At 37.0% G+C, this 12474-nt stretch overlaps 1 protein-coding gene across 1 annotated transcript in view; it reads left to right on the top strand.

Annotated features, from left to right (window-relative positions):
• Nucleotides 1-12474, top strand: part of LOC117916185 (peptidyl-prolyl cis-trans isomerase CYP71) — a 30546-nt gene that overhangs the window by 6997 nt on the left and 11075 nt on the right. The window contains exons 3-6 of the mRNA XM_034832086.1: nt 3987-4075; nt 9399-9638; nt 9763-9884; nt 11110-11185. Of these exons, the coding sequence (XP_034687977.1) occupies nt 3987-4075; nt 9399-9638; nt 9763-9884; nt 11110-11185 (527 nt within the window). The remainder of the gene's footprint in view (nt 1-3986; nt 4076-9398; nt 9639-9762; nt 9885-11109; nt 11186-12474) is intronic.

Below are 12474 nucleotides of genomic sequence, written 5' to 3'. Positions count from 1 at the left end.
CATTGCTATGCCCTTCGAAACTACACTCAACAACAAAAATATTTGGAACATGAGGGAGGCTTCTCTCCTATGACCCTCTCTCTGTAGCAACTCCCGCAAAGATAGACATTTTATCTCTAGTGTTGGATTGGCCCAAATTAGAGGGAGCCTAATTTGGGCCACGCCTCATCACAACTAACTCTAGGTCAGCCCACTCCGAAAGCATAAGCTTCAAAAATGAAAGATAGGCCCTTTACACCTTTCTTCCTTAATCTCAAATGAGCCTTTTTAAATTGACCTGCTTAATGGAATAAAACCGGTCTGTTATGACCAGAATTAAGAGGGCCCATCTTCATGAATTAGGCCTCATATGCTAGACTAGCTCACTGGCTCACTAAGGCCCCATTGCCATGTCTAACGGGAATAGAACAAGCCCCACCTACCCCCTTTGCCTCACTTACACCCAATTGTGAGCTGATGATTGTCCCCACTGCAACCTTAATCCTTTGTGGCCCCATCAATCGACACATATTTTACTTTCTTCTTAGCCAACTCCACAAGCTTGCCCATGCTCCCCTCTTAGCATGAATTAGCTCTCCATCTTCTTCTACCTCCCAACTCTTCACAACTTGCTCCACTAGAAAAGGGATTTTCCACCATAATTTAATTGCAAAGCACAACGAGCCCACTACCATATTCAAGCACCATTAGTTTTGACAAGAACTCTAGCCCACTGCAATCTCCGAAGGAACACTATGTCATCATCGATTGCCACGAAACCCTCACATGCATCTCCTAACTTTTTAAATAACTCCCTATCCCATGTTCATTGGTAGGCCCACTATTCTCACCTAAGCCTTTCTTGCAGGAACACCTTTTCTATAACATCATATAACTTGAGACCATCTGTCCAAAAATAATAGTTTGACTTTGAGTAACCTTTGCCTACTTCAAAGAGCCTTCTTTGCATCTAATGGCAACTCAAATTCAAACAAAATGAGAGCACCTTATAGTTGAATCAAATGGGCATTCCCCTCTTAAGCCTTATCTATGCACTACCCACCTCTTTAAAGGTGATAATTTTGGGGCAAAATCCAAGAACTCTACCCATCAATCTACAATACAACACCGATAGGCCTCCATTTTGCTCCTTGCTTCTCCTTTCCCTACTTGAATCCACAACACTTCACCAAAGCACTAATAACATCAATAGAAGACTTGGCCTTCTTATATACCATTGACCCACCCAGCCCATCTGAAGACTCATCCTCTAGGGGTACAACTACACTGAGCCTATAAGCAATCCCAAGGCTTCTTAACTTCCTCACCAACGTATTCCAATTCCCTAAATACCCCCTACTTTTTGGAAACTCCAAGGTAAAGCTCTTTGCCTCCACAGAGCAAATGGAGCACAACAAAAATGGTCATGGGGCATTCTTTGGGAGTTCCAACTCATATCCCCTTCCCTTTTCTTTCCACACCTTCTTAAAGGGCTTCCTTGCCACCTTAAGACAACATTCTTCCACCCTTGCAACCTTTGAAGCTTGCTTAAGTGGTAAAGGGTTTGGGTGAGTTTATGAGAGGTTTTAGGTTCAAACTCTCAATGAGGACAAAAAGAGAGAAGAAAAAAGAAAATAAATAACCTTAGATGAGGATTTAGATTTCCATATGAATTTTTCTAGGGAAAAATGAATAGCAGTTGATAGATTGGACAAAACTAAAAGGAAAGATTTTATAGTAAATAAACATGAAGAAGATAATGACCAAGCTCTCACGTTAGGACGAATAGTGACAAGTGCACATAAGAGAGAGAAGACATGAGTCTTTCAAGGTCCTCTATTTCCAAATCGGTGAGGTTACAAAAAAAGTTAAGGTTTCAAGCAAAAGGAAAAGAGACATGGAGAACTTATGAAATTGGAGAATATCTAGCTATAACAATAAAAGGAAACACAAGTCTTGCTAAAAACGACTCCTTTCCTTGTTGCCTACAATAAAACTAGTATGTATGGGGAAATACAGGAAAACTTGTGCAATGACCTTCCCAGAGCATCGATAAGACCACTTGACTAGAATGTTGTCATCCTATTCATTGGGATGTATCCTATAGATACTCAATATTTACCTTATGCCACAAAAAACTCAATGAAATCTCTAAGTCACTTCCCTAAGAGGGCTCTATTTCTCAATGAAATCTTCCCTAAATAAAAACCCCTTCTACCTTGGTGTTGTCCTATAGATACTCAATATTTACCTTATGCCATAAAAAACTCAATGAAATCTCTAAGTCACTTCCCTAAGAGGGCTCTATTTCTCAATGAAATCTTCCCTAAATAAAAACCCCTTCTACCTTGGTGTTGCACCCTAGGTCCCAACTAATGAGATGATTTCTCTTTCCCTCCCAAACCCCTAACTAAAGAAAATACCTTTGCATTTTCTCAATCTTTGTTGCTAATGGAATCTTGTACAAAGAGAGGACATAACTAGGAATATGAAATGAGCAACACTGGATTAGAGTTATTCTTCTACCTAGAGACAAAAAGCCTTTTTTTTCTCTCTATCCAATCTTTGTGAAATTCCATCAACCAATAGATCCTAAAAAGCACTATCCTTTAGGTTCCCTCCTAGAGATAGACTCAAATAGGTTAAGGGCTACTCAAAAACATTACATTTGAGCTAAAGCCAATCCATTAATCTAATCTTGACTTATGTTGATACCAAATAAAGTGATATTGTCTAAATTGATCTTAAGTCTTGAAATGCATCCAAAAACCATATTGATTAGCTTAAAGTTTTGCAAATGTTCCATGTTAGCTTTTGAAAAAAAATGGTCTCATTTGCAAACTGCAAGTGTGACACTCTGGTAAACTCCTCCATACTAGGAAACCTTCAAATAGATTGCTTTCCTCTAGTCTCAACATCATTCTGCTTAATACATCAGTTGCAATGGTAAGGAGAAAATGGGCAAGGGGATCTCCTTGTCTAATACTTATGGTTGCTTTAACTCATCCTTTGGCAGAGCTGTTCTCTAAGACCTCAAAAGTTGTTGAAGACAAACAACCCCTCATCCAAAACCTCCATCTAGTATTATACCCCTTTTCTATTGCTTGATTCAAAAAGCCTTAGTCCACATGATTATAGGTCTTTTCAAAATCAATATTAGAAACCTCACCCTCCGCTCTTGATATTCTTTTCTCATCCACTATTTGTCCACACTATTAGTAACACATCTAAAATTTGCATCCTCTTAACAAAAGCTTCTTAGGAGAAATGAATGGCTTCATGAAGGACTCCTTGAACACAACTTGATAAGACTTTGGCTATGATTTTATATAAACCTGTGATCAAGCTGTTCTGAAATATGATATTTTGTTGATCTGGCTCCTTTTGTGGCACAAGATCTATGAAGGTAATACTTCGGTTTATTACCCCACTACTTTGAAATTCCATGAAAACTCTTAATAAATCCTCCAACCACATCCCAACACTCTTGAAACACGTCCAAGGAGAAACCATTTGGTCATGATGCCTTTTTCTTATCTAATTGAAAGATAGCTTTGCAAACTTCCTCTTCAATAAAGGGGCGGTCCAACCAATTAGCTCTCTCTACTGCAATGGGAGACCAATCCAACCCCTCTAAGCTCAAAGAGTCTCTAGAGGGCCTAGAATATGATTTGGAGTCTTATATCATTTTACTGAATTGTTTTCAACAATATGAAATGAATGAAGCATGTGCTGCTGGCGGTCTTTGCTGTCCTGACATCTTAAAAGTAGGAATATATTTTCTATGATTAACCACTGGCTCTGTTATCTCCTTCTATCAAAAACATAATCGTAGTGGTAATTGGCTAATCATTTTTTACATGTACTTCTTGATATATAATGCAAAAGCACTATTTTTCATGGACTAATAGAACATTTCCATTTTTTCTAATTGATCAAGCATAAGAAGAAATTAGTGCTACTCAGACAACATGCTGATTTCTTACTTTTTGTTTCCATTTTTAAAGGACATTTGAAGTTTTGGAAGAAGACAGCTATTGGCATTGAATTTGCAAAGCATTTTAGATCCCATCTTAATGCCATTGAAGGGTTAGCTGTGAGTTCTTTCTCCTTTGTGAAAGTCTCTCTGGAATTTTACTTCTCAATTGATCCATCTTTGATATCGCTTATTTGTCAGTCATATCAGATCCTCTACTCAATTTAAAACTACAATAATATGTGGTAGTTCAGTTTGGAAATCACATGTAAAATATACCTGGCTTTATCCACTTTTAGTGGAATGCTGTAACTTGGGCATTCCCTGCTAGAGGTGAATAGCTTCTTGATACTTAAACAATCACTATGTGCACTAGTTGCAATTCAAAAACTGTCTAGGTCATTTCTCTCTCACATACCCATGCAAAATTGGTCGTGTTGCTGAAAACAATGTTTGTCTCAATGCAAGCCACTAAAAGGGTCAGCCCCTTTTTGTTTTCCTTTATGAAAAAGAATTTACTATGCTCATTGATGTATTTTTTACTAGAGGTTTTACATAGTTTACTTTTGGATTTCCATAATTTTGAGAAGTAAGACTTAGATTTTTTTAAAATTCTGAGAATTACACTAACTCATTGTATTCAGTCTTTGCCACTCAATTGCAGAATCTATTAAATTTACACCTAGATCGAGCAGCTGAATATAGGCAAAGGCACTAGTAGATTATTTTTTTAATTAGAAATGAAATAGTACTGTATAGGATGGATAAGAGAGGCATGGTTCGTTTGTGGGCAAACAAAGGAAAAAGGTTTGGAGTATTTTGAAAAGCTCTATGCTAGTCCTTCCGGAGAATCTTGGAGAGTTGAAGGCTTAGATTGGTCTCCTATATCTAGAGAGAGTGCGTCTAGGTTGGAATCCCCTTTTACTGAAGAAGAGATTTCTAAGGCCATTTTTCAGATGGATAGGGATAAAGCACCGGGGCCTAATGGATTTACTATTGCAGTATTTCAAGATTGTTGGGATGTGATTAAGGAGGACTTAGTGAAAGTGTTCGATGAGTTTCACAGGAGCGGGATAATTAATCAAAGCACTAATGCGTCCTTCATAGTTCTGTTACCTAAAAAAAGTATGGCAAAGAAGATATCAGACTATAGACCCATTAGCTTGATCACAGGTCTTTACAAGATTATAGCCAAAGTGTTAGCAAGGCGTCTAAGAGGGATACTTCATGAAACTATCCATTCCACTCAAGGAGCTTTTGTTCAAGGGAGACAAATTTTGGACGCAGTCCTCATAGCCAATGAGATAGTGGATGAGAAAAAACGATCAGGGGAGGAAGGAGTTGTCTTTAAAATTGACTTTGAAAAGGCTTATGACCATGTGATGGAGAAAAAGGGGTTCAATCCTAGATGGAGGAAATGGATAAGAGGCTCTCTGTCCTCGGTGTCTTTTGCAATTCTAGTGAATGGAAACGCTAAAGGGTGGGTTAAGGCATCTAGAGGTTTAAGACAAGGAGACCCTTTATCTCCTTTTTTGTTCACCATAGTAGCAGATGTATTGAGCAGGATGTTATTGAAAGCAGAGGAAAGAAATGCCCTAGAAGGTTTCAGGGTGGGTAGAAACAGAACAAGGGTGTCCCATTTACAATTTGCAGATGACACCATTTTCTTCTCTAGTACTCGAGAAGAGGACTTGCTAACTCTCAAGAGCGTTTTGCTAGTGTTTGGGCATATTTCTGGGCTGAAGGTTAACCTTGACAAAAGTAATATTTATGGCATTAACCTCGGTCAGGATCATCTTCATAGGTTGGCCGAGTTGCTTGATGGCAAGGCATCTGGGTGGCCCATACTCTACCTGGGTCTTCCTCTGGGTGGGAATCCCAAGTCTGGTAGCTTCTGGGATCCTGTGATTGCGAGGATCTCGAGCAGATTAGATGGGTGGCAAAAGGCATATTTATCTTTTGGAGGTAGGATAACTCTCATTCAATCTTGTCTCACTCATATGCCTTGTTACTTCCTTTCATTGTTTAAAATTCCCGCCTCCATGGCAGTAAGAATTGAGAGGTTGCAAAGAGATTTTTTATGGTCCGGGGTTGGGGAAGGCAAAAGAGATCATCTAGTTAGTTGGGACAGAGTGTGTAATCCGAAGACGAAAGGGGGTTTGGGTCTCGGAAGGATTTCCTTTCGGAATTCCGCTCTCTTAGGGAAATGGTTGTGGAGGTATCCCAGGGAGGGTTGTGCATGAAGTAGGGAGAAACAGTAGATCATCTTTTTCTTCATTGCCCTCTGACGATGGGGTTGTGGTACAGACTATTTCAGTTAACAAAGATAGATTGGGTCCCTCCTAGGAGCATCTGTGACACGCTATCTACCAATTTTAATGGGTTTGGATCTTCTAAGACAGGGATAGTATTATGGCAAGCTGCGTGCATCGCTTTATTATGGGTGGTGTGGCGGGAAAGAAATGCAAGGATTTTTTAGGATAAAACAAGGAATTCAGAGAACCTTTGGGACATGATTCATTTCCTTGCTTCTCTTTGGGCTTTTTGTTCTAAGGTTTTTAAGGGGATTCCCCTTAATGTGATACACCTTGATTGGTTAGCGGCGTGCAACTCCATTGGGTTGGCCTAACTTATAGCAGTTGTCTGTATCTACTTTGTATTTTCTCACATTTGTTTCATTGTAGTTTTGTTTTTCTTTGGTGGGAGGATTCCTCATCCTTCTCTTGTACTTTCCTTTTTATCAATATATGCCTTTGTCGTTTCCAATAAAAAAAAAAAAAAAAAAAAAAGGAAAAAGGTTTCATTGTACTTTCCTTTTATGTATTTTTTGGACGGTCTAGCAAGAAAGAAATCTTAGGGGGTTTGATAATGAGGAGCATTCTTCTCTTTTTTTGAAGATGTTGTTTCTGAGGATTTTGTTCTATTGAGTAAAGTAGTACTTATAGAGATAGATTCTTTGTATTTCTTTCATTTTATTAAGTGGTTGGATTCTGGTTAAGGTAGGGAGTTGTTGTTGAGATTCTTTACCGGTTTCTGTGCTTTTAGGCGCTATTTGTATACTTCCCAGGGTTCAAAATCTTAGCCGAGATCAGTACGACTTGGCCATGCCCAGTACCAGACGAATAACCAAGTCAAAATCGCTGGAGAAAATAAAAAACAACAAAAATGAAGAAATTTTGAAGGACAATTCAGAGCCTCAGTCTCGATTTGCATCTTCATCCTTCCAACCTAAACTTTTGCATCTCGTATGGCTGATTTATTTCTGATTTAATGCCTTCAAACCTCAAAGATGATGTGAGAAGAAGTTGTTGACATGTGAAATGGGTATTTTTCAAAGAAATGGGTATCGTGGGCAGATGTTGTGAGAAGCAAAGGAAATGAAAGGTGCATTTTACAAAATGGTTCTATCGCGGAGAGATGGGAGAGTATTTTATAGAGAAATGGGTGTGTTGCAGTCTTACAGTGGGATGAGAGTGAGCTTTGTTACCAAAAATGGGGAAGAAATGGGTATGTTGCAAAGTAGTGGGAGAGAGGGTCTTTTGACCGGATATGTGGGACTATTTATGATTATAATTACTTAAATTGAATATAAATATTAATAGAAAATTTTCAAATTAATGTATATAAGCACTAAATATATATTTAAAATTTATTTATTCAAATGAAAATAAAATTAATAAAAAATCTTATTGTTTTTTTATAATATTTTTATTTAGAATATATTTGATAGGAAAAATGATATTTATATTTTTAAAGGTGATTCATGGTTATTTTTTTAGGGTTGAAAATATTTTTTTGAAATTTTAAAATATTTAATTCAAACAAACTTATTATAAAAATATTTTTTTACCAGTTTTATCTAATATTTAATACAAGGTGATAAATAAAAAAGTTAAATCTATTCCATAATGTTCTCTCTATATATTAATTAATTTTTTTTGTCTATTTTATTATATATATATATACATATTTATTTATTTATTTATTATTATTTTAATAATTCTGTTAACAATTTTTGAGTTCTTAAATTAACATATTTTGCATATTGTCCAATACCAATCTGAGATATTTGAGATATCAAAACCGATATGCCTTAAGGCCCTTTGAGTTAATGACCAATACCGCAATTTTGATCCATGATGCTTTTTGTGTACTTTATGTCATCCTTGGGGCGTTTTATTTTTTAATTTTTTTAAAGAATTTAGCTTTTATTGTCCAATTAAAAAAAAAAAGGATGGATAAGATGCTCTTCAAGCTAGGACTGTAAGCAGTGGGAGCATAAAAAGAGCAAACACCCCCATCCCCCTCTTGGCAGATACACCACTATTGCCATGACTATTGCCACCACTGCTGCTACCAGGTCATTTCCTATCACTACCAGGTATTGCTGCTGCCACCACCTCAGCACCACCCTTTCGATTATTGCCACTGTTACCAATGCCAATTCCACTCCATTTCTACTATCAAAACTATATCATCACCACACCCTATTGTTGCCATCTACAACATTGTAAGCGCCTCCATATTTACCATTGCACCTGGTACCACAGCTAATGCCAGATTGTTGGCTATTGCTGTTGTGCCATTGCTGCCGAAACATTGCACTGTCACCTTGTTGCCTATAGTAATGTTCTACCCTTTGCCATTGCCTGGACTGCTACTGCTACCACTATCCTTCCCTTACACAGCAATTTCATTACTCCAGCCACTACTACCACCACCATCTCTGTAACCACTGCCACTATATATGTATATTAGGTTTGGACTGCAAGTTAACCCAGTTGGAAAGTGTGGGTCATTTCCGCCAGGCCAGTTGAACATTTCTCCCAATAAAGCAAGGTTAAACGGGATGTTTCTGGTTTGTATACAAGGCAGAGTAGTATGGAAAAGCTTAATTTCTGAATAGGTTAAGTATTGGATACTATATCAGCATGTTTTTGTGCAGCTCAAGTTTGGAATCTTTGATGTCATAACTGACATTTTTGTTCCTCGCCTATTCCATGAGTGCACAATTCTTTTGTATTAATCCTTATTTGTGTAGCACAAACAGAAATAGGCACACCTCCTCCCCTTATCCCCCTCTCCTTTCTCCCCACCAAGTGAATAACAGATGTAGGATTGTGTGGATGGTGCATGCCTTCTGGAATTGTGGTGCATTAATTTTTGGTTCACTTAATCTTTTCCTTTTGAGGTAGCATATCATTTTGCTTTCTTTGGTTATTCATTATTTTCTTATTCCATGGGAAAAAAGTTCCAGGCTAATTTGTTTAATCAACTCCCACGATATAATACTTATCTGCAACATGGTTTATTGATTTTATGGTCAAAAGTTAAATTAGAACTAGAGAGTACAAATTTATGGAAGAGTTAAGCTTTTCCTTTTTGTTTGTCAAATTCATACCATAGATGCTTTCATCAACCGTGACTTAGTTCAGCTATGCAGGTTAGTGTTGATGGTTTGCTTTGCTGCACAATTTCCAATGATGACTCTGTGAAAGTATATGATGTAGTGAACTATGACATGATGGTCATGATTCGCTTACCCTTTGTTCCTGGTGCTGTTGAATGGGTTTCCAAACAAGGCGATGTCAAAGCTAGGCTTGCCATTAGTGATCGTAACTCTTCATTTGTGCATGTGTATGATGCACGAGCTGGTTCAAATGAACCCATCATCTCGAGAGAGGTATCACAACTCCCTCATTTTTTAAAGATTAGTTTGTTTCCTTTATTATTATTTGCACTGACCTTGATAAATATTTTTACCTGATTGCTTTTTTCGTTTTCTTTTCTTTCCCTTATTTATCCAGATCCACTTGGGCCCAATAAAAGTTATGAAGTACAATCATGTTTTTGACTCTGTGATATCTGCAGATGCCAATGGAATCATTGAGTACTGGAACCCTACTACACTTCAGTTCCCAGAGAATGAGTATGTTCTCAGACACATATTTGTATTTATTTTATATGTAAGCATTTTTTATACATGCACAGAATAACTAGGCGCAAAGCCACCAGCACCCTGCAGAAAAATAGAAAAAGGATAAAAAAAAAAAGATAGAAAAGAAAAGAAAAAGGAAAGACTCAAATCCCTGGCATCTTTTACATGGATAGGCACTAGTGGCATAAATTATTATGTTGATTATATGACTTTCCAATTTCCGCAATCCAATGAACGCTAACAATGTTTTAAAAGGCTAAAGACGGTTTTGACATGTTTTGCCCTAATGAGGCAACGTGTTAGCCTTGAGGTGGAACAAGGCACAAGCATCAATTTTAAAAAATAAAATAAAATAGAATAAAATCAAAAACAAATAAATAACAATAAAAAAGGAAAAGAAAACATGGACAAAAATTGAAAAAATATTAATAAAATCACATGAAAAATGAATGATATCATAATTATTTGTCATTATCAATAGTTTCTAATTTAGTTCTTTTTCTCTCTTCTATTTTTTTTTTGATAGATAAATAAGAAAATATATTAGAAATCCAACATTTTCTGATAATTTTATCAAATGAACTTCAACCCTATCATCATCGTCTCAATTGGGATCCTCCAAAGAATCATAATCATATCCAAGTACTCTATTATTCTCTCCATCATTTATAATGTCCACTCATTCTTCTTCTTCTTCATGCATTAATTGTAATGTTTTTTTTTTTCCTGTATTTATTAATAATAAGATAGTGATTATATATAAACTCAACTGCTACAATAACCAACAACTCCTTTTTTTCTTCCCATGAATCTTTCCCCCCCTCCATTTGAAGGGCTAATAGGAAGCCAACTTAGCCTTATTTATAAAAGATCTAGCTCTAGCCTTGGACTCACTACAAAACATAAAAAATTTATGAAAGCCCACAAAAGTACAAAACCCATTAAAAGCATTGAATATTGAGGCTTAAACCTCTTACAAAATATACACCAAACGCTTACAAAAGACTCTAAACCCAAAACCCTTTGAATATTTGAAGCTTAAGACTCAAGGTGGTTAGCCTCAACAGGGTGAGGCTTAAGTCTCAAGTACTTTGTATTGAGGCTGTAGCCTCAAGTTTAATTTGCAAAGCCTTGCCTTAGGGGTAAGCCTCAATAGCCTTTTAATACACTAAATGCTATTTTGTGTAACAGTGCTTCTTTTGTACATTGTGTGCAGGGTGAACTTTAGATTGAAAAGTGATACAAATCTCTTTGAAATTGTGAAATGTAAAACAACTGTTTCTTCTATTGAGGTAACATCTCTTCTATTTTCAAAGTCTCTTTTGTCAATTGGGAGGATTTTCTAAAATGTTATTGATGCTAAAATAACAAGAGTACAGGGCTAAATAATATGCATGACTAATTACAAAATAAGGAAGCTAAAAGATAAGTAACTACCCTAAATCAGATTCCTATAAATCAGTAATATGCAAGCTAACCAAATCTCCTAAATATACTTCTAACCAAATACAATTGTACAGGTTTCCTTATCAGGAACAAGGATGTTTTCCAACATTCCCCTACAAGCCGGTGAATGGATGTTTTCCATTCCCAGCTTGCCAACTATCGTCTGAAATGTTGTAGTAGATGGTCCCTTTGTTAGAACATCAACTAGCTGTCCTCCAATAGACATAGATGGAGTGCAATTAGTTCACTGTCCAACTTTTCTTTTATGAAGTATCTATCAATCTCATGTGTTTGGTGTGATCATGCTGTAGGGGATTATTTGCTATATTAATAGCACACTTATTATCACCATAAAGACTCATAGGTGTCTCCCATGTGATCTTCAAGTCTTCTAGGATTATCTTCAACCACAATAATTCACAAATTCCAAGCGCCATGTACCTAAACTCAGTTTCTGCACTTGATCTAGCCACAACATTTTGCTTTTTACTCTCCATGTCACTAGATTACCACCCAAATACATGCAATAGCCTGATACTGATCTCTTGTCCACCATAGACCCGGCATAGTCTATGTTGGTATAAGCTTCAGAGTCAACTTCTCTCCCTTCTTAAATAAAATTCCCTTTCCTAGAGTTTCGAAATCAATAACCCAGGAACCAGGGTGGATTTTATCTGAGACATTTAGTACATAAGGTCTTACTTGAGAGAGCACTCAAGAACAAGTACCTGTAACTCTGAGCTTCCCCAATGTCCTCAAGTTCCTTAACTTTCCTACTTCCTATTCAACTTAGCTTGTTCTTGAGGATTGTCTTCACCATCAAGTTGTGTTTGAGACACATGAGCCTGTCCCTTTGATGATCCAACCCTCACAAACCAGTTTCTATTATTCTGCCGCTATTGTGGCCTTCCATGAACCTTCCAGCACTTTTCTCTAGTATGTCAAGGCTTTTTGCAGTACGAGCACCATAGGGAATCCTAATTAATGGCTCTGGACAGGTCTGATTGACCATTTTCTCCGCTGAGCTGTTGATCAAGTGCCATCATCTTCAGGTTTGCATTCTTTGTCACCAAAGTTGAGCTCTCAGCCCCTAGAGTCTCAATCATTACTCCATGTCTACATTCTTTTTGTCCTT

The sequence above is a fragment of the Vitis riparia genome, chromosome 6 (assembly GCF_004353265.1).
Source record: "Vitis riparia cultivar Riparia Gloire de Montpellier isolate 1030 chromosome 6, EGFV_Vit.rip_1.0, whole genome shotgun sequence".
Taxonomy (NCBI): Eukaryota; Viridiplantae; Streptophyta; class Magnoliopsida; order Vitales; family Vitaceae; genus Vitis; species Vitis riparia.
Note: the sequence above shows the minus strand (reverse complement) of the source record. Positions and strands in the feature narration are given on the sequence as shown.